Genomic DNA, 26,200 nt, shown 5'->3' on the forward strand with positions numbered 1-26,200 from the left:
TAAGGGGACAAGTATATTCGCAATCGCGGCTAACGCAAACTTTGGTTTTAATTAAATATACCTACGCTTTTGACCCGAGTGATAATTTGTTTCTGATTCTGTTGCATAATTCTTTTTCGATGACGAAAAAAGAGTAAGTGTGGGGATGTTTGATGTATTGCAAAATACATCTTTTATTCGTGTAAAGTTTGTATAGTTTCCGTTATGTTTAGTTTTGTTTTTCGTTAGAATATGCATGCTATTAATTAAATCGTGTTTCGCAGGTCTTGATGTTTAAATATGCGAGAAACCAAGTAAAACGAGTAAAAATATTGAAGTGTCAAGTCTTGGAGCATGTTGGAAAGGTCGAGGAGTTGAAATAGAGTTAAAGAGCTGAAAAATCACTCTCTGGCACCCCATCACCCACTAAGCAAGTTTGTGGCACCAGGCGAGAGTCTGAAGTTAGTACATGAACTGAAAAACAAGGTGGCACCCCACCACCTAATCCCTGATTTTGTGGCGCCCAGCCAGAACGTTCTGGCTGGCAATTATTACGAAAATTAAAAGGGTTTGTTATGAAAAGATATATATAAACATCTTAAACTTGGGAAAAAAACCCTAATTCGACTTTGGGGACTTCTTGGGCAATCGTTGAGCATTCTTGGAGCTTTTTTGGAGATCTTGAAGCCTAGGAATCATCAGTACGAGTTCGGGGAAGAAGACTTGAAGATCTAATCGGGTTTTCTAGTTCTTTATTCTTGACTTTTCTACGAAACTTGTTATGATGAATTCATGTTTTGACATCTTTGAATTGTTTTCATGTTTTAGTATGCTTGGCTAAACTTATAAACCGCCTAGACTTGATGAATGGATTAATTTAGAGTTTTTACCGTTTATGTTATTTGCACGATTGTTATGGATTAATTGTGTTTTGTAAAAAGTTTGATTTAATGATTTTATGTGTATGCATGCTTTGAGTTGGTTTATTGTTATTATTTGCTTCGTATGATTCTTAGTGACGGTCTATATCACAACATAGAGTCATATTAGGGTTTAGGATTTCGGTGAGTGTCTATATCACATAAGAAAACCTTAACTCTTTAGGGAGAATTGGCCAATAACCCCTAGAAGTAATTAGTAATAATTTGCTAAGTCTTAGTGTTCTGCTAGTCCTAATACCTGGAAAGTGAAGGGCTATTGGTAGGTCTTACCCGGCGAATTGCTTTAGATAATCCTTAGAAAAGGTCATGTCTTGGTTTACCTGTCGGTCTTATTAGTCTATCAAGTCAAATTAATTACTTCAAACTACCTTAGACCTAGGATTGGAAAAGAATAGGTCAACATTAGGGTACTTACACAATAATTAGACAACTGGAAAGGCGTCTAATAACCGGTAGGATTAACGGCCTAGGTAGTTCCACAGGTTTCTCCTTGAGAAGGGTCAAGGGGCCTCGTTGGTTCTTAATAGGTTTAGTACTTTAAGATCCCGGTTCCATAACTCGTGCATTTAACTTAATCGGTAATCTCTTAAAAACAATCCAGGATTCTTGTCTAGGTGGTCTCGTTCTCATATAAGAAAGGTCCTCAGTCTTTATTCGTCTTTAGTCTAGTTCTAGTTTAATTTAGTAGTTTAATATAGATTTTCTAGATTTTCCGTAACTCCCCCCCAAACAATTAAAACAAGTTAAGTCGTGTCTGTCAGTGTCGATTAGAGTCTAATTTATGTGATACATAGAGTCCTGTGGTTCGATATCCGGACTTCCTAGGTTATACTACATTGATCTGTACACTTGCCGACTGTGTGGTTTTAGGTCGAGTCTAGAATTAAAGCTTTTTAGTGTCTAGCTTAGAGAGTCTAATTTAGTTAATTTTTATAGTCTGTTTAGCACACATCAATTTCCACATAAATAAACAAAGATCTTGCATAGATCTGAACATATTCAAGATGAGAAGGATTGAAAGATAGTTTCTAACTTTCTTTCAACTCCTTTACACTCAATGCACTCAAAACCGATGGAATCAGAGCTGGTTCTGATCTTCTACTCCTTCTTAGTGATGTGTTGGTTCCAGATCTGTGTTCTATCAAAGAGACAACCGACCTCGGGTTAAACACGAACCACCGTCTTGAACAGCTGACCGACCGGAATAGGGTGGTTCCTGTCCGATCGTATCACCTGAGTATTGATAAAGTTCTGTTGTTTAGCACGTGGTCAGACCGTCTCGAGAAAACCGCAAAACTTAACAAATCTCCAAGTAGCAAAACGATCAGTCACGGGACGGATTGTCGTCCGATTGGATTGTCGTCCGATCGGACAGCCACCCGATCAGGTTGCACGTGGGGGTTAACACTTAAACTTTTATTTGATTATTCAAGTTATGCACGTCGAACGGATTGCCGTCCGATCGAACGACCACCCGACCATGTGATGTTTGGAACTCCAACACTTAAACAATTTTCAACATGTTCAATGCATTATCAGTTCTAACGGATTGCCACCCGATCGGTAGACTAATCGATCGAGTGACAAAACTGTTGTGAACTTGTTCTCTGAGAAATGTCCCGCCAAACGGATCGCCGTCTGATCGGGCCGCCGTTCGATCGACCGACCCAAAAGGTAAAGATACTTCTCTGTTTTCAAAATGCTACAACGAAAACTTCAAAAGGCAAACCATCATACACAAACACATTCTCACCCAAACAAGATGATAATCCAATCGAATGGCCATTCGATCGGATGACCATCCGAACGGATTGTCATCCGATCGACTGGCCATCCGATCGGATTGCCATCCGATCGGATTACCACCCGACACTTATCACTTTGCACCGTTTTACGCGCCGCTTATCGTTTATGCTATCGTTAACTGTTCAGGCTAATCTCTCTCAGCGCTCCCTTCAATCCAAGAGAGCGTTTACTTGATAAACACAATCTATGAGTATACTCGATCCCTTTTTGCTTTATGCACTTTTGGGTGTTACATACGTTATCTATATTCAAATCACAATCGCCACACAACGCAAACACTATTTATACGCTAACCGCTATTGCATGTTATACGTGACTCGATGAATGCCTGTTTGTTATGTTTACACATTGATTGCTGTCTACCTGCCTTAGCAACGATAGTACTATAATTTGGACTCAGCACTTGTCGTGGACAGGGGTTGTTAAGGATATTACTTCACGTGTTCGCAGTGGTGAACATGTGTTGCACACTCGTTACTCGCAGTCAAATCGCAGTCATTGGTATTGATAGAATCTTTGTCGATAACTTACATGCTTCACATTATACGTTGTACATGTTGGTTAAGCGTAAACTATTTCGAACTCTATTATGCTATTATCAAACTTGTATGCTCACCTTTACACTATGTGTATTAACCTCTATTTTAACGTATGTGACAGGTGTTTAGGATGTTATCTGCTAGGATGCTGTGTTTTTCCTGCTTTTGTGGAATCAAGTAGGATAGAGTCTAGAAACAAAGACAATTTACTATTATTTGAAATCTGAGTTGTCGGAACATTGATCTGTCTTTGAGAAAACAATGTTTGTAATAACTGCTTTTATTTGATATATTATGGTATGGGACATAATGATAAATATCCGGTAATTTTAGTTGTTATGGATTTCTCCTGGACAATCTGATTCGCTCAGTGTCGCGCCCCGATGTTTCCGTCATCGGTTGGGATTGACATATGGGCCTACTTCATCATTTAAAATCACAAACTTTTTGTACCAAAACACGTTATATGATGGTTATACATAATGAGAAATGGGATCGGGAGAAAACGATCAAAAGTGTGAGAACAGTAAGAACGCTTCCTGGCCCAACATGTGTCACGCCGCTTAGAAAAGGGCGGAGGGGCTTTTTTGTCCTTTCATCTTCTGCTTTTCCAGTTCCGCTTTTCCCAATGTTGTTTTAATTTTTGGTTTTTAAGATTTTTGGCGTTAACCAAATTCAATAATTAATGGCGTTTTAATGGTTTTATTGTATCAATATTATGGCGTTTATGGCGTTTATTCACATCGTATGCCATTGGAACCCAGGGGGCAGGAAATCTATTTGAATGACGTTTTCCAAGGGGTTTTAAACAAGATGGCCTATTGTTCTATTATTTTTTATAAACATTTTGGCGTTTGTGGTATCTTGGCATTTTACTATTGTTAAATTATATTTCAACCGCAGGAAAAAAAAAATACAACGGAAGGAAATAAATTAAAAATCCTAATCAGATCTCTTTTCTCAATCTTCACTGTCATCAGTCTCTCTCTTCTTTAATAGTACAAGAACTGTCACCAAATATATGACGTTTTATGTAAAACTTAACAAACTCATCGGTTTGATTTTTTTTGCCTGCTCGTCTGTTGAACTAGTTTTTTTTTTTTTTTGTGGATGTTTGGGGACATAGATCTATGGCGTGTGAGTGGGTTTTTCGCTTTTTCTTTATCTGGATCTTCATCTTTATAGTGAACCCACTCTTCAGTGTCATTGATCTCTTCTCCTCATCTAAACCTTCTTCAAGAACAAAAAAATACAAAATGCCATATGACTGGCATCAATATTTTTTTCTTGAAATTTTGTCCATCCCATGCAGCAAAATCTTTATGAGTTACTCCCCTCTGATAACAATTCATTCAGTTTATTTGTTGGCGTTTTACAGTGGGTGATATTTAGTAGTATTGGCGTTTGTTTTTTTGGTTTGATCAAATGGAAGTTGCTAAGACGTATCATTTTATAGGATGTCTTTTTGGCGCCTAAATTAGGCGGTGCATTATTATAATAAAGTATTCGTCTTTTCAGTTACTGTTTCGTAATTAATGTTTTTTATAAGCTTTATCTCTGAAGTTTGTAACACGTCCCATCTTTCAAGTTTGGCGTTTTAGATTCTTCAGTATTACTGATTTTGTATTTATTGTAGGGGTGTGCATGGGTCGGTTTTTACTATTAACCATAACCATAACCACTAGTTCGGTTATGGAGTTTTGGTAACCATAACCATAACCAAACTTCGGTTATGGTTAATCGGTTATGAAGTCGGTTATGGTTCGGTTTTGGTTAATTTCGGTTAAGTAACCAAGCAAGGTTTGAAATAAATAGGGTTGTGCACGATTTGAACTTAGCTTGAGCCTATTTTATAAGATAACGAAAACTAAACTTTTTGGTTAAACTACCGATTTAGAGTTCTTTTTTATAAGGTAATTCTCAAATAAAAACAATTATTGCCATAACACCTTAGTTCTTTATCAAAATAAATAACATCTACATCAAGATCATTTTGTTACTAACATACTTTTATCTTAGTAAAAACCCTCTATATGGTTAAACACAAATCTATTATATAAAGTTAACATCACAAATTCGGTTCGGTTTCGGTTATATTCGGTTAACCAAAGCTTCATAACCATAACCATAACCGATTGAGCGGTTATACAAAGTTCATAACCATAACCGTTGGTTATATTGGTTATCGGTTATTAGTGGTTCGGTTATGTCGGTTTTGGTTCGGTTATCGGTTATGGTGGTTAATTTGCTCACCCCTAATTTATTGTTTCTAGTTACATTTTCAAGTTTGCTTTTTATTTTTTATTTTTGGGTTTTTTATAATAATTTTCCAAAGTAATTTTATTATAGTTTGGGAGCATTTTGGTGGCGTTTAACTGGATGATATATCGTTTAAACAAGCATTTTGGTTGTTTTGGCGTTTTTATTATATAACAATTAACTGAAAAGGAAAATAAAAAAAGAATACATAAACAATTGATATTCTAAATCTTCTCTGTCACCAGTCTTTTTCTTCTTTTTTGAATCATGTTAACTGGCTGGTTCGACTTTCATATGATTCATTTTGTTTTTTTTTTCAAGTAGTTTTTTGTGTTGCTGTTTGGAAGCACACAGTCTGACATCAGCATCTTTTTCTTGAAGATTTGTCCATCTCATGCAGCAAAATGTTATTGAGTTTAGATCCTTCAGCCAACAATCTTGAATTTTTACAATCAACGATGTTTGATTTTTTAACTTTTTTGGCGTTTTACCGATAAAAAGAACGCCACAAAATAAGATCACCTTAAACCTCAAATTTTGATCATGCTAAAATCAATAATGTTTTGCTGTATGAGATGGACAACATTGTTAATCCTCGGTTAAGAAAGATAACTGACAATGTTGTCCACCCCATACAGCTAAACTTTATTGACAACAAACCTCAATAATGTTTTTGTATGTTTTGGCGTTATAAATTAGATGGAAGTTTAGGATAAGTCAATAAGATTTTACTCAATGAAATGGACAATATCCTCACTTAAGGATTTTGTCTATTTCATTGAGCGAAATCTTACTGACAGCCAAACTGAATTTCAAAAAAAAACGTTTTGGGGTAGAAGATATTTGATGTTCGGGTTTTTTGGCGTTTCTAAGGCGAATGGGTTATATCAAATATGGCGTTTGGGTTTTTGTGTGTGTTTTTAATTAAAGGTCTGAGATGTTGTATATATAGGATTTTTTTGGCGGTTTTTTTAGGCGGGATTTTACTATAATTAAGTTTGGCGTTTTATATTTAATAGCGTTTTACTTAGAATGGTCTGTGATTTTTGTTTTTGGCGTTTTGTGTGGAGTAGTCAAAAGACCCTTTTACCCTTAATGAAGCGCGTCCACGTAATAAAAATGATGTTATTTACGAAAACGTCACCGCACCAATCTAGTCCATAGATTGTTTTGATCGGACGATCGTTAAGCGTTCTCACCGTTCTCACACTTTCTACCGTTTTCTCTAAATCCCGACCCTACATAATGATGCACATGTGCATTCTTAATATTGGTAATGTAAAAATTAGTGTATTGTGGATTGTAATGTAAATGAAAGTGCATTTTTCTACTACTGGTAATATATTACGGAATTTGTCCAAGAAATGATACATATGCACATGTGCATCCATAACTGTTACTCGGAAAAAAAAAGTTTTTTTTTGGTAAAGAAATATAGCGATTTTTATTAGAAAAATATTAAAAAAAATTATGTGTTTTTTGATTTTTTTTAGGTATTTTTTTGTGTTCACATTGGTTCTCACGGTTCTCGCAATAAGGGTGGTTCTCAAATGAACCTTACCCTATATATATATAGGGGGTTGGTTAACGTACAATATTTCTTAATGTACGGTGTGTACGAGATGAAATTACGTACGTTATAAAATTCAAAAACCCTAATCACGCATGTTGAAAACCATAATCTGACATGTTGAAAACCATAATCACGCATGTACAAAATCAGAAATCACGCATGGGGTAAAAAACCTAATCACGCATGTTATAAAACTAATCACGTGTGTTATATTTTCACAACGTACGTTAAGCAAAATTGTACAATACACTTTCACCATATATATGATGTTAATTCTCTTTTATAAAAAATAGTGTATGAAAGTGCACATAACATTGGAAAGAAAATAGACATGTTTGAAAAATATGTAAGAATCTAAATATGTCAGCTGATATGACGCGTTTGTAAATGTTTGAAAGAGGATACGTCCGTTATAGTGTAACTAATTTATCTATTTAACTATTTTTGGAAGATTAATTTTCCCAAATGAAAGAGTTATGTGCTAATCTAAAAAAATTCACAGCTTCATAATTAATAACCTATGAATCATGTGTGTGCTTATTTTGACATTTTTGGGTGAGGAAATATGTGTCTGTGAATATTTGAAGCATTTAGATAGATATAAAGGAGAAGTAGTGGAAGAATTCATGATTGTAGAAGCAAAAGGCCAATGGGAAACAAACAAAGCAAAGGCATGTCTTGGAAGCAAAGAGTACATAAGTATAACAATCAAATTACCTCTGTCCCCATCTAAATCCTCTATCTTCTTTGATTCTACACCAACATAATTCTAAGGGTAACTAGGTTTATCACCGTCACGGTGTTGCGACGAATTTCTTTTGTATTTACTCCGTGTTTATATGTGTTTTGAAATAACTATAAACGCGTTGCGTACGGAACTGTTGACAAGAATAAAAAGAAAATGTAGAAAAAACAGTAAAAGATAACCGAAAGAAAAGCAACCAAAAAAGTTGTATGATAATGATATTGTTCGTATGAAACCCGTGGCCAGAGATGAGTAAATAGTACTGGGTACCGGTACCGAATTTTATCGAACAGAAAGATCTTAAGTACCAATTCGGTACCGACTTTTTGCGTTCCTGGTGCCGGTTTGCTACTGATTTTTACCCTCATATGCCGGTACCGTAACCGTATTTTCGGTACCAGTACCGATTCGGTATCGGTTGGTATTGAGCTCATCCCTACCCCTGAAACTAAAAAAAAGAAATCATTAAAAGTTGAAAAAAATCAACAAAAAAAAGTTGTACGATGCCGTTGTTGTTCTTACGGTACCCGTTATCAGGGATGAGCAAATGGTACCGGGTAGCAGTACGTACTGAATTTCCCAAACTAAAAGATTTTCAATATCAATTTGGTACTGACTTTTGGCGTTTTTTGTACCAGGCTGGTGCCGGTTTTTACCTTCATGTACTGATACCGAAAATGAGCGTACTGGTATTTTTGATACCAGTACCGGTTGACACCAATACCGAAAAGATTTTGTGTTTTTAAGTTTATTCAAATGGTATTGTTTATGTGGTGATCATATTTGGAGTTTGGTCTAGTAACCCACTAGCCTGATGTGATGTATTGCACTGTAAACTTTGGTGTTGGTTGTTAATGAAATTAGCTGTTAAAAAAAAAAACATCACTAGTCAACCGTTGGATGTTTAGTATTTTTATGAAATCAAATTTGCCAAACACAACGTATAACCGTTCACTAGGGATGTTTGATATTTGGACAAAGTCAAATACTATGGATTTTGAATGTATGGTTTTAAATTTTGTATATTTTTATAGGTTTGGACAAAACTTGAATTAATATTTTATCTATTGTAATTTGTATTTTCTTTTGTGATCTCTTTGGGTTCCTTCCCCACATCTACTTCTATGAGGTTACACATTTCATTTACACCCTTTGCGTCTTTAACTCATATTCCACATCCACCCTATTGTAAATTTGTAACGAAACAAACACCAAGTACAAACAAATGAGCAATGATCTTCATTGGAATACAACTGAAGTGGAACTTGGTTTTTTTAGCAGATCTTAGAATTCTTAATTAGCAAACAGTTGCATGCATAAAAAAAGTAATGCACCAGCCGGGAATCGAACCCGGGTCTGTACCGTGGCAGGGTACTATTCTACCACTAGACCACTGGTGCTATTTGATGAACCGTTTATAAATAATTTATTTAAAACAACACGGTTTTTAAAGCAGGTTATTGACCACGGTAGGATTAACGGATGATTAGCTGTCTTGGAACCAGAGTGTTAATCGTGGTCATTAGGTGGTAAGAGTAATCTTAGCTTGAAAGGAGATGTATGGATTTAAATTATGAGATAGAATCCAACATGACAAGGAATCTCACAATGTTGAAAACAACATCGACATGAAAAGTTTAGCGATTTACCTCATATTATAAATATGATAAACACTCCGTTTAACAAAGATAATACTGATCGAGTATATTTAGTATTTAAGTTAATAATCAATCATTATGTCAAGCTTAACATGTTTAATTTTTGAACATATCTTATATTGTTCATATTATTGCTAAAGCATAGGTTCACCCAAAATGCATTAACACCCATCTATTTGTAAAACTTGTATAAAATAGGTTGGGAATTTCAATTCAGTAAGATATTATGTATTAACCATGTGAGGTTTTTTGGCAAACTGTAGTAATTATTAAATGAATTATATCCAAAAAAAAAAAAAAAATTCAAACTCTCATTTTCTGAGGTGTTACAAAAAGATAAATCAAAGTCAGTGAAGAAGAAAGTCAATATGTCCCCAAGACTAAATGAATTGCAGCAACCATGTTTACAGATTATGATATATATTACATATCTACACAATTGCATATTTATGGGGGAGCATATGGTATAAATATACTAAGGAACATTACAAGGATTGACATGAGTACATAATTATAGGGTCAGGGAAAGGACATATTTAAAATGGATGTTCTTCCTCTCATACTGGTGAAGTCATCCACTCGGCTACACTTTAGTTTGTCTGGTTATCCAACAACCGCCTCACATACTTGTCATTGATCTCAAACACAAAACTCATCCCCCGTATCTACCATTTCGAAAATAAAAATTAAAAATAATACGCCAGTCGTACTTCTAAAGTTAAAAGAATGAATGCAATAATGTGATGCAAAATGGACGGGTGTTGGGTAACGGGTAGAGGTGCACAGATCGGGTTTTTTTAATACCCGTTTCCGGGTATGATCGGGTATTGAAAGAAACGGGCAGGGTTCGGGTACGGATATGGAGAAGAAAATCCACACCCTATGTAGGGTATGGTCGGGTTCGGGTATAACCAGGTATGGTTATTAATTAATACCCGTTTTTTTAAAAATTGAGTTTTTTTTTAATTAATTTACACAAAAGTAAATTAGTTTAAAAATTAAATTTGGTTTGTAATTTGTTAATAACTTCACTTAAGTACAAATTATTTTCTTTATAATATGCATTTTTAAAAAACTTAAATATAAAAGTTGTAAACATAAAAATATACTTTAAAAATTTGGGTATTCTATCGAGTATTAAAAAAACGGTATCGGGTATAGGGTATAACCGGTTCCGGGTATTTTCAGGTATAAATATAAAAATATACTTTAAAAAATTCGGGTATTCTATCGGGTATTAAAAAAACGCTATCGGGTATAGGGTATAACCAGTTCCGGGTATTTTCAGGTATAAATCGGGTATGGTTTCGGGTACGGGTATTGAGCTTGAAATGTATACCATGTCCAGACCCTACGGGTAGGGTCGAGTTCAGTTACGGGTATAAAATACTCGAGTACAAAAATAACTGGTTCCGAGTTTTTTTCTAGGATCCGGTTCCGGGTACGGTTTTTTTGTGCACCTCTAGTAACGGGTCAAAGCATAATAGCATATGACTTTTTTTATTACGGGTCAGGTTGACCATACACGCTTTTGTTCATTATCAACTACCTGGGAGTAGGCGATTAGCCAAACTGTAACTAAGAGTACAGGTTAAGAGCATTCGCAATTAATTCCTTATCCATATCCATATATTTACACTAAAAACAACTACTTTTTCTCTTCCTTTTCAATTAAATAATATTTTTTATACCTTTTATCATTATTTTTTCCCTCTCCTCCACTCACAACCATTTCTAAAAATATTAAAAAATTCATAAGGTTTTCTCTCTCCAGATTTTTTTCCTCATATATTTACAGATGAACAGTAATTTCCCCATATATTTTCTCTCTCCTCCACTCACAACCACTCAAAAACACTAACAACTATTCTTTATCATATAACTAAACTCCCTCACATATTTTTAAGGTTTTCATTGTGTATGCTCTAAGGGGTAAAAAGATTACAAGCAGTAAAAAGTTACCGACCCTAAAATGACATATAGTTAAATTTATGAAGAATATTAACTAAAACTAAAAATAGGAAGGCATGATTACCTCAATTAAACAACTTGAAGCAAGTGCAACCAGCTGTCCATGAGCAACTGTTTTGCCATTAATCGAGATCGAACTCGCCCCAAGATTTTTGAGACTGAATGATCCATCTGTATCCATCTTTATGATAGCCTGAGAGCATAAACAAGGTGTGATCTATACTATAAAGAACATACAGTAGCAAGACTATATAGGCATAACAGTCATATAGTTGTATGTATTTATGTTACTATCAGAATATTATAGGGACCATTTTGTAATAATAAGAAGTTGTAATAAGGTCTGGGGGGTTTAATTGTAATGTTGTGATAGTAGGGGGTTATATTGTAAATGGTTGGTTAGGATTAGTTGGTTGTTAGGGTTGTTAGTTAACGGTAGTTGATTGTGTACTTAAGGAGATTAGTTGAATGAGATGGTTACGCTTGGTTTGATCGAATATTCCTCTCTGTTATTTTTGTTCAATCGTATCAATTTAGCATATTTAAGTACAGTCCTGTATTTGTTAAACAGCATGGATTTTATTGATCAAGGTATCAGCATTATACAGGGTTAAAATGGTCTTTTAATGATTATGACCTGCCGCCTGGATATCTTGTTGGCACGACCTTCTTTTCTTAGATCAATATCAACCTCGGTGTCGTCTGTCGATCTGCCAATTGTGACCTGCAAATCAATAAAATTCTTCTGTTGTATCATACCATATACAATGATTCAGGATCTGGGCTTCAATCTAACAAAAGCATTAACAATTTTAATAACTAAACTAAAAGAAACTAATCTGCATACCTCAGATTTCTTGATATATTGCTTCAAGCGGCGGCCGTAAAAGATGGCAAGGGCTCCTTGAGATGACATGGCTCTTTGGAAAGAAGAACGAGCCGCCTGTTCGAGCCTCATGATCATCTTTTTAGCGTCCTCAAACTGATACCTTGCAACTGCAGATTAAGACAAAACAAAATACATAAAATGTATACAGTATACCTGGAGTTATATCGGCAAGATTGATAATAAGAAGCTGATACTAAAAGAGTTACCTTCACTTGTGAAGGATGATTCCGGACCATGGGCCAAGTCCATTTCGAGTATCTGTAACAATACATCAACGCTATTAAAAGGTGAAAACTCCAAAAAGGCAAACGAAAATACGAACAACAGGGTCACGAAATTTTACCATAGCCTCAACATCAGAAAAGTAAGGTATGTCACCATCACTATCAGAGTTGTTATCGTTAATAAAAGAATCACCCATTGATTCTGGATCAATCATTTTGATAGTACCAGCTTCTAACGGTAATGGCATCTCGTTGTACATTGCTGGGCTACCTAAATCCTGTGTACAATTAAAAAAAAAACTCAGTTAAGATTGAGATGATATCACATAATTTCAGATTTGTTACAAGGTAATATTACCTGAGGTTCAACTTTACTAGCATTTTCCTCCAGTATTCCATTCCCACCAATCACTAGAGGTGTATGCACGGACCTAGTTTGACTAGGAATTCTAAGGTTGTTAGGCTTTCCGGGAAGCGGGCCCACGTATTCGCCATCAGGAGACTCACGTTTGAAAGCAGGTAATGCAGTTGGTCCACCTGTAAGTGACCGTGAGAAACTTGGTGCGGGATCTTTCCCTTTTCTTACTGTAATCGGCCCCTGTTCACCGTCTTTCTCATGTGATGACGAGGATAACGGACCTATAGAATCCGTCGCAATCTGCAGTCCAACCGAAGGAGCAAACTGAGTAGACGGGTGAATCAGTAAGAATATATCATCGTTGCATGGTATATCCGGATCTTCTCTGTTTAATGTGCAGATAATTTGCCCTTCCGTAAGCTCCTGATGACAAACATCATGCTGATTATTCTGAAATGCGGAATCTTTTAAATCTTCCGGACATTGATTACCGGGAATTTCTACGTTAGGACTTGCAACTGATGATGTGGCAGCATCGGGTAAATCAACTTCTTGTACATCTTCATCTACTGTATCTTTTGCATCAACATCCATGAAAAGAATATCATCCTCGTTCGAGAAGTTGAGAAGAGATTCCGGTAAATCAGTATATTCACCCTCCTGAACGCCAATAGAACCGATTAACTCGCTGTCTCCCAAAAGGGAAACTTGGTGGGGCCCATCACACCCTGATGTTTCTTTCGTAACCTGATGACTTTCTGCATTGTTATCGTCAACTGGCATATCAGGTGCGGAAATATCTTCCATTGTTTTCCAAATCGGCTGTCTAGTTGAAGGGGATGAAAATCCACCCATTGTGTGAAACGAAGCACTGCCGTCTGAAATAGGGGAGTTAAAATATTGTTTCCCGCCAAATACCGATTTATCATTTTTCGTTTGTTTTTCGTTGGGAAGAGTTTCAGATGGACCCGACGGACCCGACTCATCAATACAGGTGGCACTTTTTACCATCAATTCATTTCGTGAAGTGGGAACGTTTATAGAACCATTTATAAAATCAGTTTGAACTGATTTATGAAAGGCATCAGCTGGATTTTCAACAATAGCGGTAGTAGTAGTAGCGGTAGTAGAAATGCTTGTTAACGATTCCGGAAACGCCCGGCGCAAGATCTCGAAATCTTTTTCCTCAAACCCTAAATTATTTGCAAGACAATCATCCAGCATGGCATCACCACCATGAGTTGTATCTTGAAATTTGTGCCCTTGGTGGTTGTAGTTATGATGATTGCGTTCTTCAAAAAACCCGAGATTTTGAGAGCTAAAAAGTTCATTTTTTAGTCTTTTACGCATGGCGTGATAATGCCGGCGGATGCTTCCGGTTTTTCTTTTATCGTGGACTTTTTCACTTCCTTTTAAACTGTCTAATCTAAATTTTGATGTTGGATTAGAACCGGATAATTCAAGTTCTGCCATGCGGGCAGAAGCTTGAGTGGAAACATCAGGATCGTAAAGAAGAGAATACCACCGATCTCGAATTTCACGAAGCGTATATCTGTGTGAAAAGTTTACTGCCCCTTTAGCAAGTGCTTCGAGAGATGCTCCAGCCTGTAAGAGAAAAAAATAAATAAAATTAACAATCAAATTTCATACAGGATAATCTTGAATATTGTTTCATCCGTATTATGACATAACCACCAAAGACCAACTAGCATTTGTCTTAACGAAGAGTATAGTAAGTTAGACTTTCAAACTTCGTAGACCTAAATTCTGAAGATCCTATTATGTCACCACTCAAGGTTTCAGCGCATATTATAAAAGAAAGGATCAATTTATATTTCGAATCTCTATCACACTACTACCACATGTGACTCCCGTTGATTCATCACCAATACATTAAAACATGCTAGAGATGATCAAAATTCTAACCGAGTTAAATTACAATATGATGACAAACATACTTTCATGAACATTGCATTCGTCCTAAAGCTAGGTCTTTTCTCATTCTTCTATTGTGATATATGAAGATGTTTCAATTTCATGGTCAAATAACTAGACAAAAAATGAAACGAAAGCATCTATCTATCATAAACATAATACACACATAATGCATATATTAGAGCCGGTCTTGGTTTTAAATTGTGTGATGCGCTCCGATGCGTTAGGTCCAAAAATCTAATGCGGAGCGCATCACGTATGCGATGCGTTCTTTATCAAAAAAATACTAAACATTTATTATACATAACTTATAAAAAACACTTGAACTAAAAAAAACTCATGTGATAAGAAGATAAAGAATTGTACTTTTTGGTTCAAATTAAGCATACTAAGATATTTATACATATCGGTTACAACTTCCTTCTCTAATGGTCCAAAATCAACCCGGCCCATTTCAAAACCTCCCCAAAAAAACCAGAACAGAACATGCCGTGCACATCATAGCACATTATGTGAAATCGCCGCAATATCCCCACATCACGGAAACGCAACGCAACAGCTTTGGCGATGAGCTCTCATCAGTCATCAGTGCAACGGGCGCAGCGCCATATGCATGGCACACATTTTACAACCAAGGGGCCAGTAACCTAGTATTGTGCACACAATCTGAATCACTCCAAATATTCGTAAACTGAAACAAAAATGTTCTAAGCAAGTTATGTCCACCGATAATGATGCATCTACTTCTGATAAACATAATACATATGTATATACATTATACACCTATTAGGACCATTAGGTGACCCGGGGCACTCCCGTGATATTATCACGGAACAAACTTTGACGCGTTATAGCCCACCGCCGCTACCACTTCAACGCGTTAATCTTCCACGCGTTAATCATTTTCGTGATGTATTCAACGCGTTATGGTTTATTTTTGTGAGGGTATTTGTTGGTTGGGGGGAAATTGTTGGGTGTGGTGGTGAGTGATGACCACCCCCACTAAAAATGGTTGTGAGTGATGAAAAAATGGTCAATGACATGGCGAAACTTGATTGGTGCTTGTGAGTGATAAATTCTATCACTAGTGAACCACCCCTAGTCCCCTTAGTACACAAACTGTAAGAACCAAATAAGAGTAATTTTGAATATCAATACATCAAAATAAAACTATGTCAAATTACACACTGATATGAACATGATACATGTGTGTATGCACATTTTAGGGCCAGAAATAACTAAATTGTGTCACCAAATGATTTCCACTGACAATTAACAAAAATTAAAACTCCTTAAATTATAAAATCCTATTATCCTATCATCAAATCCAACAAAAGTGACCTAAAAATCTACAATAACATTAACAACAACAATTGAAAGGATTCAATTCATGTATCCAAACCTCAATCGAATTCTTGAGCAGTAAGTCATCCTCAGGAATCCATGGAGAAGAAACAGTAGCCATTGCTGTGATCTTCTCCACTGAAATGAAAAAAAAAACCCTAAATTCTGTTTCGAGGAGCTACAGATGTGGAATTCTTTTGAAATTATGATGTAATTGAAGAGAAATTTGAAGGTGAAGCTCAGAAAAGCAGCATCGAGTGAGAGAAAAGTGAGAAAATCGTGTGGAAGCTCGTCATGACGCGGGTAACGTCAGTGACGAACAAAAGTACCGAGTGTTGTTTTTACAGAGAGAGAAGAAGGTGGTTTTCACTTTTTAGTTTTTAAATATATGTATTAATGTTTTGGGATTTTGTCCTATTTTTGTAAGAATTTTTTTTATTGAATTGTACTTGCTAACAAATAGAAAAATCCAATGAAAGCCTGAAAGGAAATATTATCTAGTTGAGTTACAAAACCAAACATCAATATTCAGATCTAAACCATGTTCTTTTAAATAAGTTATACTAAAATGCAAAAATGGTCCCTAGGTTTAGGTAATTTTTGTCACTTAAGTTCAAAAATAAAAAAAAATAAAAAAAAAATATATGGGTCCCTGAGATTTCATTTTTGTTGCCATTTTCATCTAATTGGCAAATAGGGTTATAATTTTCTATTAACTTCTCCTTTTTTGTCGTTTTCTCATTTAATTACGTCCCGCTTGCGGTATGCGCATATAATGTATATATGTGTGGGCCATCGGGGCAAAAGTGAAAGTGCACTAATTTTAACATTATTTTACTAAGTTCGTGATAATAACGTTAAAAGCTGAGAACAATTAATCATGCGTCATGTGGTGGCGTTGATAGCTGAAAGACAAAAGGGTACATGCACTAATCGGTCTTTGTCCCGATTGCTGCGTGTTATGTGCCTTATGTCCAAGGCTTGATGCAAAACTACTATCGAGTCGGGGGTCTCATTGGAAGCAGACTCTCTATTTCTACGGGGTAGAGGTAAGGCTGTCTACATCTTACACTCCTCAAACCCTACGTTTGCTTTGTTATTGATGGGATTTACTAAGTATGATGATGATGAGGACGACGACGACGACGATGATATTATGAAATAAAATGACGATTGTACCCTTCATTTAAATGCGGAAAACGACGAAAATAAGAGAAGTTAACATAAAATTCTAACCCAGATTGCCAATTAGATGAAAATGACAACAAAAATGAAACCTCAAGAACGCAGATACAAAAGGTTTTATTTTTAGACTGAAATGACAAAAATAACTTAAATTCAAAGACCATTTTGGCATTTCACTCTTCTAGCTATGTATTTATAAAGATTATTAATTAATAGTTAGACCACTATGTTCTTTTTAATCATGATATTCACATCCAAAACAGTTTGGCTGATGACGAGGTATGGTACTAGACCCGACCCGAACGGTCGGACTTTTCTACTATTTATCACTTTTATATTAATTATATATATTATTATTATTATTATTGTGTACTAACCCGCGAAGCCTAACGCATTGTAGTTTATACTACACTAGGCTGTGGGCTCATAGAGACAACCCTTAACTGGGCCTGGCCCATTAAGGTTAGGGTTTTCCCATATCTCCTATATAAGGAGGTCTCCATCTCCTCATTAAGGCATGAGATATAGGGCAACACTTTTGTAGCTGGAAATAGGGGATTCTTCCTCTACCGGTCGTCTCTACATTGCCCACGTTTCTCTTTTCTTGCTTACAGGTCTAGGATGAAGTGGAAAAGACGAGGTGTAGCCATTCATCACCGTAGAAGTACCGACCCGCTCAGGTCCATGCTTCTTCATTGGCGCCATCCGTGGGACCGGTAACAATTGCATCTCGTTTCTTTGCTTCAATCTACATACTGTATTTGTGTTTTTTAGGATCCACACGCGACTCGTGGGATCGACAATGATCAGTTTTGTACTCTCTCAAAGCTTGATCTGGTATGCTTTTTTCTTTCATTGAAATACCTTGAAACCATGCAACCATGGATGATCGATGGTAGATACGTCAGATCCTCCAAAAGTGTGATTAATTATAGATCTGTTGAATCTATACTAAACAATTGCCATGCTTAAGATTTTCAAATATATTCGTATGTACATACGATCCGTCCTTTGAAACACTAATTTTGTGACAAAAAGTAAAAGTCAGTTATAAACTTTGGGGCACAAAATTTTGTACCAGGAATTAACGCAAGAGAAAAAGTATAGGTGGGGTATAATGATTTCTTTGTTCACTTGAAAAGGTTTTGTACACATGTTAAAGCACAAAACACCATATGTACAGCCATAATGTGTTCAAACATTAGCATCTGATTCGAACAGAGAGCCCGCATTATACTTCCGTGTTTGCCGGATTTGTTCAGTCACGTACTAAAACAAGTCCCCTGAGCATGACCTTTCTTTCCGACATCTCTGGCGGGCAACCTTCTTTGTCGTGCCGTCCCTGGCTGACAATATTTTGGTCACACCATCTTAGGTTGATGGTTATCTTGGTCATGACACCTCTGGCAACAGATAAAGTCATTCCGCCCATTTCTAGCAGATTACCATCATATCCCGCTACAAGTTCGGCGGGTTACAATCACATCCGCCCACAACCTATCTCCGGCGGACTACCACACCGTTCCGCCATCTATGGCAGACCACCGTCATGAAATCTGCCCTCATGGGCGCAAACTAGTTCACGTCGCAGGCATCCGCGCGGCGTTGTTCATTCCACCGACGTTCAATAATGATCGCCTACACACATGAGATGTTTGTTAGATGACCGCCATGCCGCGCCATCTCGTTGCCAGGTAGCACCCTTCTTGATAATCGGTGATTGTCGTCATATCGCCTCTTTACGCGCTACCGGTGTTCGGGCCCTCACGCCACCTAGTTTGCATCACCGGCCCTCACGCCACCTAGTTTGCATCACTGACCCTTTACGCCATGTGTGTTCGCCCACTAGCACACAGGCCACCAGCACTCGCGCAGAAGTTATAAATGGGCTTGACGTCTTCACCGGAGAGGATTTTGATCGCCTAGTTTCAACTCAGACCGGATAAGTCTTTTAACTTTTATCGACACATATACTTTGAAAAGGCATGGAGTCCATCATGTTGTTCAAACTTTTTATTCATAGTTTTGTCGATAATCATTACACGTCGGTACAATTTCACTGAGTAATATAAACCTCCACCTAGAGCATATGGCCCCGACGGATGTACTCTTTGTTTTATTTCGGTGACCACGGTGGACGGGTTTTCTTTGTCACTCTTACTTAATTCGACACTCTTTCTCAGTCGGAAGCCTTCGACCGATCTAGCGGCTACAATAATAGCAGCACTAGAAGCTAAGCCTATCAACATCCATACATTTTGTAACATGTATAGTTAATTCATGGATATATAAATAGCATTTCAACTGTTTTTGAAAGGCTCAGTTACGTAAATCCTTTGTTATATGGCTTTCAAATAAAAGTTTGATCTAGTTATGTTGTCTGTGCAATACTTCTAATATATTTGGCTTCCTTGAACCTTGGGAGCAAGCATAATATAGTATTGCTGTGACCTGACTACATCAAAAACGGTTATCTCAAGCATAATATAGTATTGTTGTGATCCCCACTCAAGCATTGGTTAAAACTCGAACGCCCTACTATATGACACCTCGTTACCGGTTTGGTTGTGTGGTTGTTCTTGCACGCACCACTACCAACGGAAGCTCTTATTCAGCCCGCCAATACCGACGGAAGCTTTTATTCAACCCGTCACCACAGGCGGAAGCCTTTGCTCGCCCCGGAACGTCTCCAACGGACGATTTTATCTACCCGCGGCATTTCCAACCGATTACTCAATCATTCCGCCACCTATGGCGGATGCTTCGGTCTACCACGTTGCCCTCAGCAAACACTTTATCCATTCCGCCACCTCCGACGGATACTCTCGGTTCCCTGTGCCACCTTGGCAAAAGTTTTTGTCCACCTACGCCTCGGGCGGGAGCTTTCATTCTACCCACCATCTTGGCGGATTTTTTCGTTCACTCTCACCGTCTCTGGCGGATGTTTTCCTTGCTTGCGCCATCTCCGGTGAGCACCATCCTAAGTCACGCCTTTAGTCGCGCTTATAAATTTATTTTACTATACAACAAAACACGAAAGTACCTGTTGGAAATCCTCAGCTTTCATACAGAAAGATATATCTTCAAACCTTCTTGCCTATTATTATAAATGGAGTTGTGGCGCATTCAGTCACGCCACCGCTGTAGCGCCTACGTCGCCACTCATCCACCCGCATATGTCTTACATACACCGGCGTGTTGCTTTAATTCATGTTACTAAAGCTTTTAACGGAACCAAGTCACTTATAATGGTTCAATACTTTCCTCTTTATACTACAACACATGTTACATGTGCCGAGGCTTTATAGCCCGAGATCGTACAACCGTTGCTGCACTACTTTTAAACATGGCCTTGTTATATGGCATGCTCCTCAGATGACCTATGAGCAATCAGTCTTGACCTCATGGACTACCATTACTGGACGTGGTCATCAGAATCGGATGATTCAGTCCTAACATGGCATATCCCAGTTGAAGGGCATAAATTTTGCAATGAACCGGAGGACTAACATGGTGTCACATAAATGATGGAATTATTTGAAGACAAATGTACACTTTATACACGGTTTGGCTCTCTATACAACTACGCACCATCTTATCATTCGCTAATGCGACACATTAGTAGTTGGTCGTGCACCACATATTTATTGGCAACGTGTTAGGTACTCCACATCCTATTGGGCCACCATCACATTTTCTGCTGACTATGAACTGTGCTGATAGAATATGTGTACTCCCCATATCACTTGATCTACAACTACAACGTTTGGTACACCATACACTATTTTGTGGTTGAAACAAATGCACGGCAAAGCAAAACTAACATATTTAATAAATTCGACTAAGTATTCCACACGCTATGCGACAGGAAAAACACTTATTCGGATATATATTGTCCATGCTGATAGGCCCTATATTGGTCACTCAAACGAGTATTCTAAACGCCAATGCGCGGGTGGAAAAGTATATGATAACTCTAACAAATTTTCATTCACGCTGAGACGCATAAAACACTTAATCATTTTGGGCAAGTGACTCACACGCCATAGCGCGACACCGAGGATCACTTATAAAAATTTAAGAAAACATTCCACGCAATTGCGTGATGGGAAATATGTTCGGTCACTAACATCCTCAAGCTAGATAGTCTTCCTGATAATGTTCTCGTCGTCTCCAACATGACACATCGAGCACATGACTCTCCTGCTAACATTATCTAGCAACATTAAAATAAGGGACGGGAACGATGTAACACTACAAGCCTACAGAACGTAGTCACCAAAGCCAAAGATCCTGGTTCGGACATTCGATTCAGATACCTGATAACCCTTCTTCAATAACGTGATTTCGGTTGGACAACTTCTTGTCAAACCAAGGTACAACTTTGGTAAGGATAGACCTAAGCCAGAATTCATTATGTGAAGCTACATATTTCGGAACGCAATTCTAGGTACAATCCTATTTTATTGCTTTATTTAGTAGCGCGACACACTTTTACTTGTTCAAACGCGCTTGGCATCTCATCGCACGCCCTTGGTCCACTCGACTATATATATAAATATCTATATAATGGTCCGTATATAACCTGACATGGCGACGCTACCTCAAAATTACAAAATCCTAAACGCATGAATGGAAGATTTCATTGCCCACACATGGATGGGGCCACGCTCGATCGGCCATCTGACATGTTGCATGCGCCCATATAACTATTTTCAATACTTATGTCCTAACATGCTTAGCATCATCAAACTAGGTAATCTGCTCGGAAGAACACGACTACGGGTTGACATGGTCATAATATTTACACATGCTAAACTATACATTGAATAATCCTTATTCAAGCACGCGGGCTTAGCTAGGTAACTTCTCACCACGTCGCCTCAATTGGTGAACTATCATACTGGATAGACAATCTTGAACTCGGTGCAACCGTTGTGTCAGACATATACGCGCAAGACTCATGGGTGTCAGGTTCTTAATCTTATCCTTAAATATGGTACTCTCACATAACTCGACAGCTTGACGGAATACTCCATAAGTCATATATTAAAAGAGCGCCTATCAGAATTGCCTACTAAACAAAAAGTGTCGATAAAGATCTCACCTTTATTTTACGCACACTTATCTACAATTCATTTAAACCGATTAATAAGCATGTCGGAGTCTTCTTAGCATGTTATACTTCATGTTTACTTGTTGATTTCTTTTTATTACTTATCAAGTTCAAAGCTACTAACATACTTTAGCAGCACCGAACTGGGGGACTAGCAGGGTATAGCACCATTACGCCTTAAAAGTGATCAGTTTTTCTCAGGCTGCCCATTAAGGTGATATCCACTGCACATTAACCCGCATCGGCTCTTATATAACGTGGATGTTTCAATACGCCAGACAATATTTATACTTCTCATATCATTTGGCCTACGACTATACCACTTAACCATGCATATGCAATTTGGTAGTCAAGACAAACGCACGACAAAACTAGTATACTTGATTATTCGAATAAGTATTCCACACGCTATGCGACAGGAAAAATACTTATTCGGATATGTATTCTCCACACCAGTCTGTGACATGGATAAAAGAAAACCCTCACGCCATAGTCGGTGAGGTAGTTTAAACAGACACGCCACCTACTATAAGCATTCCACACGCCAGTGCACGTCCAGGAAAAGCACGTAGTAGCTTACGTAAAGTGCTCATTCACGCCTAACGCGTATCAAGCATTTTATTATCTCAATGAGTGTTCACTCACGCCAAGCGTGTAGAAAGCACTTTGTTGTTCAAGTGTTCATTAACGCTGTGCGGGTTATAAAGCACTTTCTGATATCTACAAGTGTTCATATAAACATTTGTAAACACAACATACTACCGCATTTGAACTGCATATCGCGGTAAAAAACAACTCTAACACGAAATATTTTTCATAATAACAAAGTCAGATGATCAAATTATACAGCGCTACGAGTGGGCATCTTGGTAATAGATGTATTCAACCACTACTACTCCAGTGGGTATCTTGGTAATAGATGCACAACCACTGATGAAGAACCAAGTACTTATCCCACAATTATAAAAACATTGTGGGGAACATAAATAACGCTCTAAGCACCCTTCCGAGGTCACTGAGCATAGCAAGCACCTCTGCAGGGGTGCATTGTACATCATTCTTTCTGACTGCAACGATAACTGCTATAACCGGATCATCAATAGCGACTGGTACAACCACCAGCGGTTTCACATTCGCCTAAGGTGGCATAACATCCGCATATGCATCTATGACCACCAATGGCTGCATATTACGACAACGGAGACCCCGATGACACGGACGCTTGGTAGGGACCGTCGTCACATCAACATCAACTCTTTCAATGAATTGAACGCCGTTAGCGCACCATGTGTTAACCAACAAAAGTCACACCACAAGGTGGATATTCTACAGTAGCCCACACGACTGCGTGCGCACCGCTAAGGCAGGGCCACCTCCGCAAAAGTCATCCAAGGGCGAGACATTGAACTACCAAAACTCAGCCTGCTCCAAGGCTCACACGCGGGACCCAACCGCATATGCGCAACCTTAACAAGCTCGTGGCAATGCGCCAATACAAATGGAAATTGTCTATAACCAATCAGTGTGCGTCAGGTTTACCCAACCAATTTCCATGATGAACAATCGTATACTATTCATTGCTCCATTATCTCTACTCACAGCCAACGACAACCACAACAAACATGGCCAACAACTTTCTCGCACCCGGACGACATGTAAGCCTAAAATTAAGTGATCTTCGCTCCCGAGCTCCTAATAAGTCTAAGTGCTCCTCCCACGCTTGCACGCGGGAGCAACACTAGACTGGGGGACATGACGAGGTATGGTACTGGACCCGACCCGAACGGTCGGACTTTTCTACTATTTATCACTTTTATATTAATTATATATTATTATTATTATTGTGTACTAACCTGCGAAGCCCAGCGCATTGTAGTTTATACTACACTAGGCTGTGGGCTCGTAGAGACAACCCCTAACTGGGCCTGGCCCATTGAGGTTAGGGTTTTCCCATATCTCCTATATAAGGAGGTCTCCATCTCCTCATTAAGGCATGAGATATAGGGCAACACTTTTGTAGCTGGAAATAGGGATTCTTCCTCTACCGGTCGTCTCTACATTGCCTCCGTTTCTCTTTTCTTGCTTATAGGTCTAGGATGAAGTGGAAAAGACGAGGTGTAGCCATTCATCACCGTAGAAGTACCGACCCGCTCAGGTCCATGCTTCTTCAGCTGAGTTGTGGTGTCAACATGGCATGAGCGCCTCTAATGTATTAGCAAAATAAACAATGGCAATTTGAATAAATTGCATGAATAAATGATTTGATTATTTGATAAAGAGTGCAATTCTAAAAACACTTAAAAACTCTTTTAAATAGGCACTTGCTGCCTGAGTACAGGACAAGTATCTATTGAGCACCATCACACTCTGTAATAGTTTTATATAGGCAACAATATGTTTTTACTCATCTTTTCCTTATGTAATTGTTTCACGTGGAAATTAAATAGGTAATGAACTTTTTACTCATCTTTTTTTCAAACCAAGGTACAACTTTGGTAAGGATAGACCTAAGCCAGAATTCATTATGTGAAGCTACATATTTCGGAACGCAATTCTAGGTACAATCCTATTTTATTGCTTTATTTAGTAGCGCGACACACTTTTACTTGTTCAAACGCGCTTGGCATCTCATCGCACGCCCTTGGTCCACTCGACTATATATATAAATATCTATATAATGGTCCGTATATAACCTGACATGGCGACGCTACCTCAAAATTACAAAATCCTAAACGCATGAATGGAAGATTTCATTGCCCACACATGGATGGGGCCACGCTCGATCGGCCATCTGACATGTTGCATGCGCCCATATAACTATTTTCAATACTTATGTCCTAACATGCTTAGCATCATCAAACTAGGTAATCTGCTCGGAAGAACACGACTACGGGTTGACATGGTCATAATATTTACACATGCTAAACTATACATTGAATAATCCTTATTCAAGCACGCGGGCTTAGCTAGGTAACTTCTCACCACGTCGCCTCAATTGGTGAACTATCATACTGGATAGACAATCTTGAACTCGGTGCAACCGTTGTGTCAGACATATACGCGCAAGACTCATGGGTGTCAGGTTCTTAATCTTATCCTTAAATATGGTACTCTCACATAACTCGACAGCTTGACGGAATACTCCATAAGTCATATATTAAAAGAGCGCCTATCAGAATTGCCTACTAAACAAAAAGTGTCGATAAAGATCTCACCTTTATTTTACGCACACTTATCTACAATTCATTTAAACCGATTAATAAGCATGTCGGAGTCTTCTTAGCATGTTATACTTCATGTTTACTTGTTGATTTCTTTTTATTACTTATCAAGTTCAAAGCTACTAACATACTTTAGCAGCACCGAACTGGGGGACTAGCAGGGTATAGCACCATTACGCCTTAAAAGTGATCAGTTTTTCTCAGGCTGCCCATTAAGGTGATATCCACTGCACATTAACCCGCATCGGCTCTTATATAACGTGGATGTTTCAATACGCCAGACAATATTTATACTTCTCATATCATTTGGCCTACGACTATACCACTTAACCATGCATATGCAATTTGGTAGTCAAGACAAACGCACGACAAAACTAGTATACTTGATTATTCGAATAAGTATTCCACACGCTATGCGACAGGAAAAATACTTATTCGGATATGTATTCTCCACACC

The 26,200-nt window shown here is 37.8% G+C and overlaps 1 protein-coding gene and 1 non-coding gene across 3 annotated transcripts; both read right to left on the bottom strand.

The window, feature by feature from the left end:
• Positions 1-9,171: 9,171 nt before the first annotated feature.
• Positions 9,172-9,242, bottom strand: TRNAG-GCC. Its single transcript has one exon. It is a non-coding gene; the product is annotated as a tRNA-Gly (tRNA).
• Positions 9,243-9,851: 609 nt separating this feature from the next.
• Positions 9,852-16,605, bottom strand: LOC110909016. Of its 2 annotated transcripts, none has more exons than XM_022154020.2 (8): positions 16,280-16,605; positions 12,943-14,547; positions 12,704-12,862; positions 12,567-12,618; positions 12,319-12,467; positions 12,109-12,195; positions 11,536-11,664; positions 9,852-10,165 (listed from the first exon to the last, which is right to left on the bottom strand). In XM_022154020.2, exons 1-8 carry the CDS (start codon positions 16,340-16,342, stop codon positions 10,091-10,093), a joined length of 2,319 nt encoding a protein of 772 aa, XP_022009712.1. In that variant the 5' UTR covers positions 16,343-16,605; the 3' UTR covers positions 9,852-10,090. The 2 variants fall into 2 exon arrangements, 1 of the variants encoding a protein (XP_022009712.1); XR_004878362.1 differs by having other exon boundaries at positions 9,870-10,165; positions 12,078-12,195; positions 16,280-16,584.
• Positions 16,606-26,200: the final 9,595 nt, after the last annotated feature.

This window comes from Helianthus annuus, chromosome 14, assembly GCF_002127325.2.
Source record: "Helianthus annuus cultivar XRQ/B chromosome 14, HanXRQr2.0-SUNRISE, whole genome shotgun sequence".
Taxonomy (NCBI): domain Eukaryota; kingdom Viridiplantae; phylum Streptophyta; class Magnoliopsida; order Asterales; family Asteraceae; genus Helianthus; species Helianthus annuus.

Coding starts and splice junctions, on each gene's coding strand:
- LOC110909016 (XM_022154020.2), bottom strand. CDS start 16,342: ATGGCTACTGTTTCTTCTCCATGGATTCCTGAGGATGACTTACTGCTC. Junction 12,468..12,566: donor ATCATCCTTCACAAGTGAAG/GTAACTCTTTTA, acceptor CTTAATCTGCAG/TTGCAAGGTATCAGTTTGAG. Junction 10,166..11,535: donor CTTCAAGTTGTTTAATTGAG/GTAATCATGCCT, acceptor TCGAAATGGTAG/ATACGGGGGATGAGTTTTGT.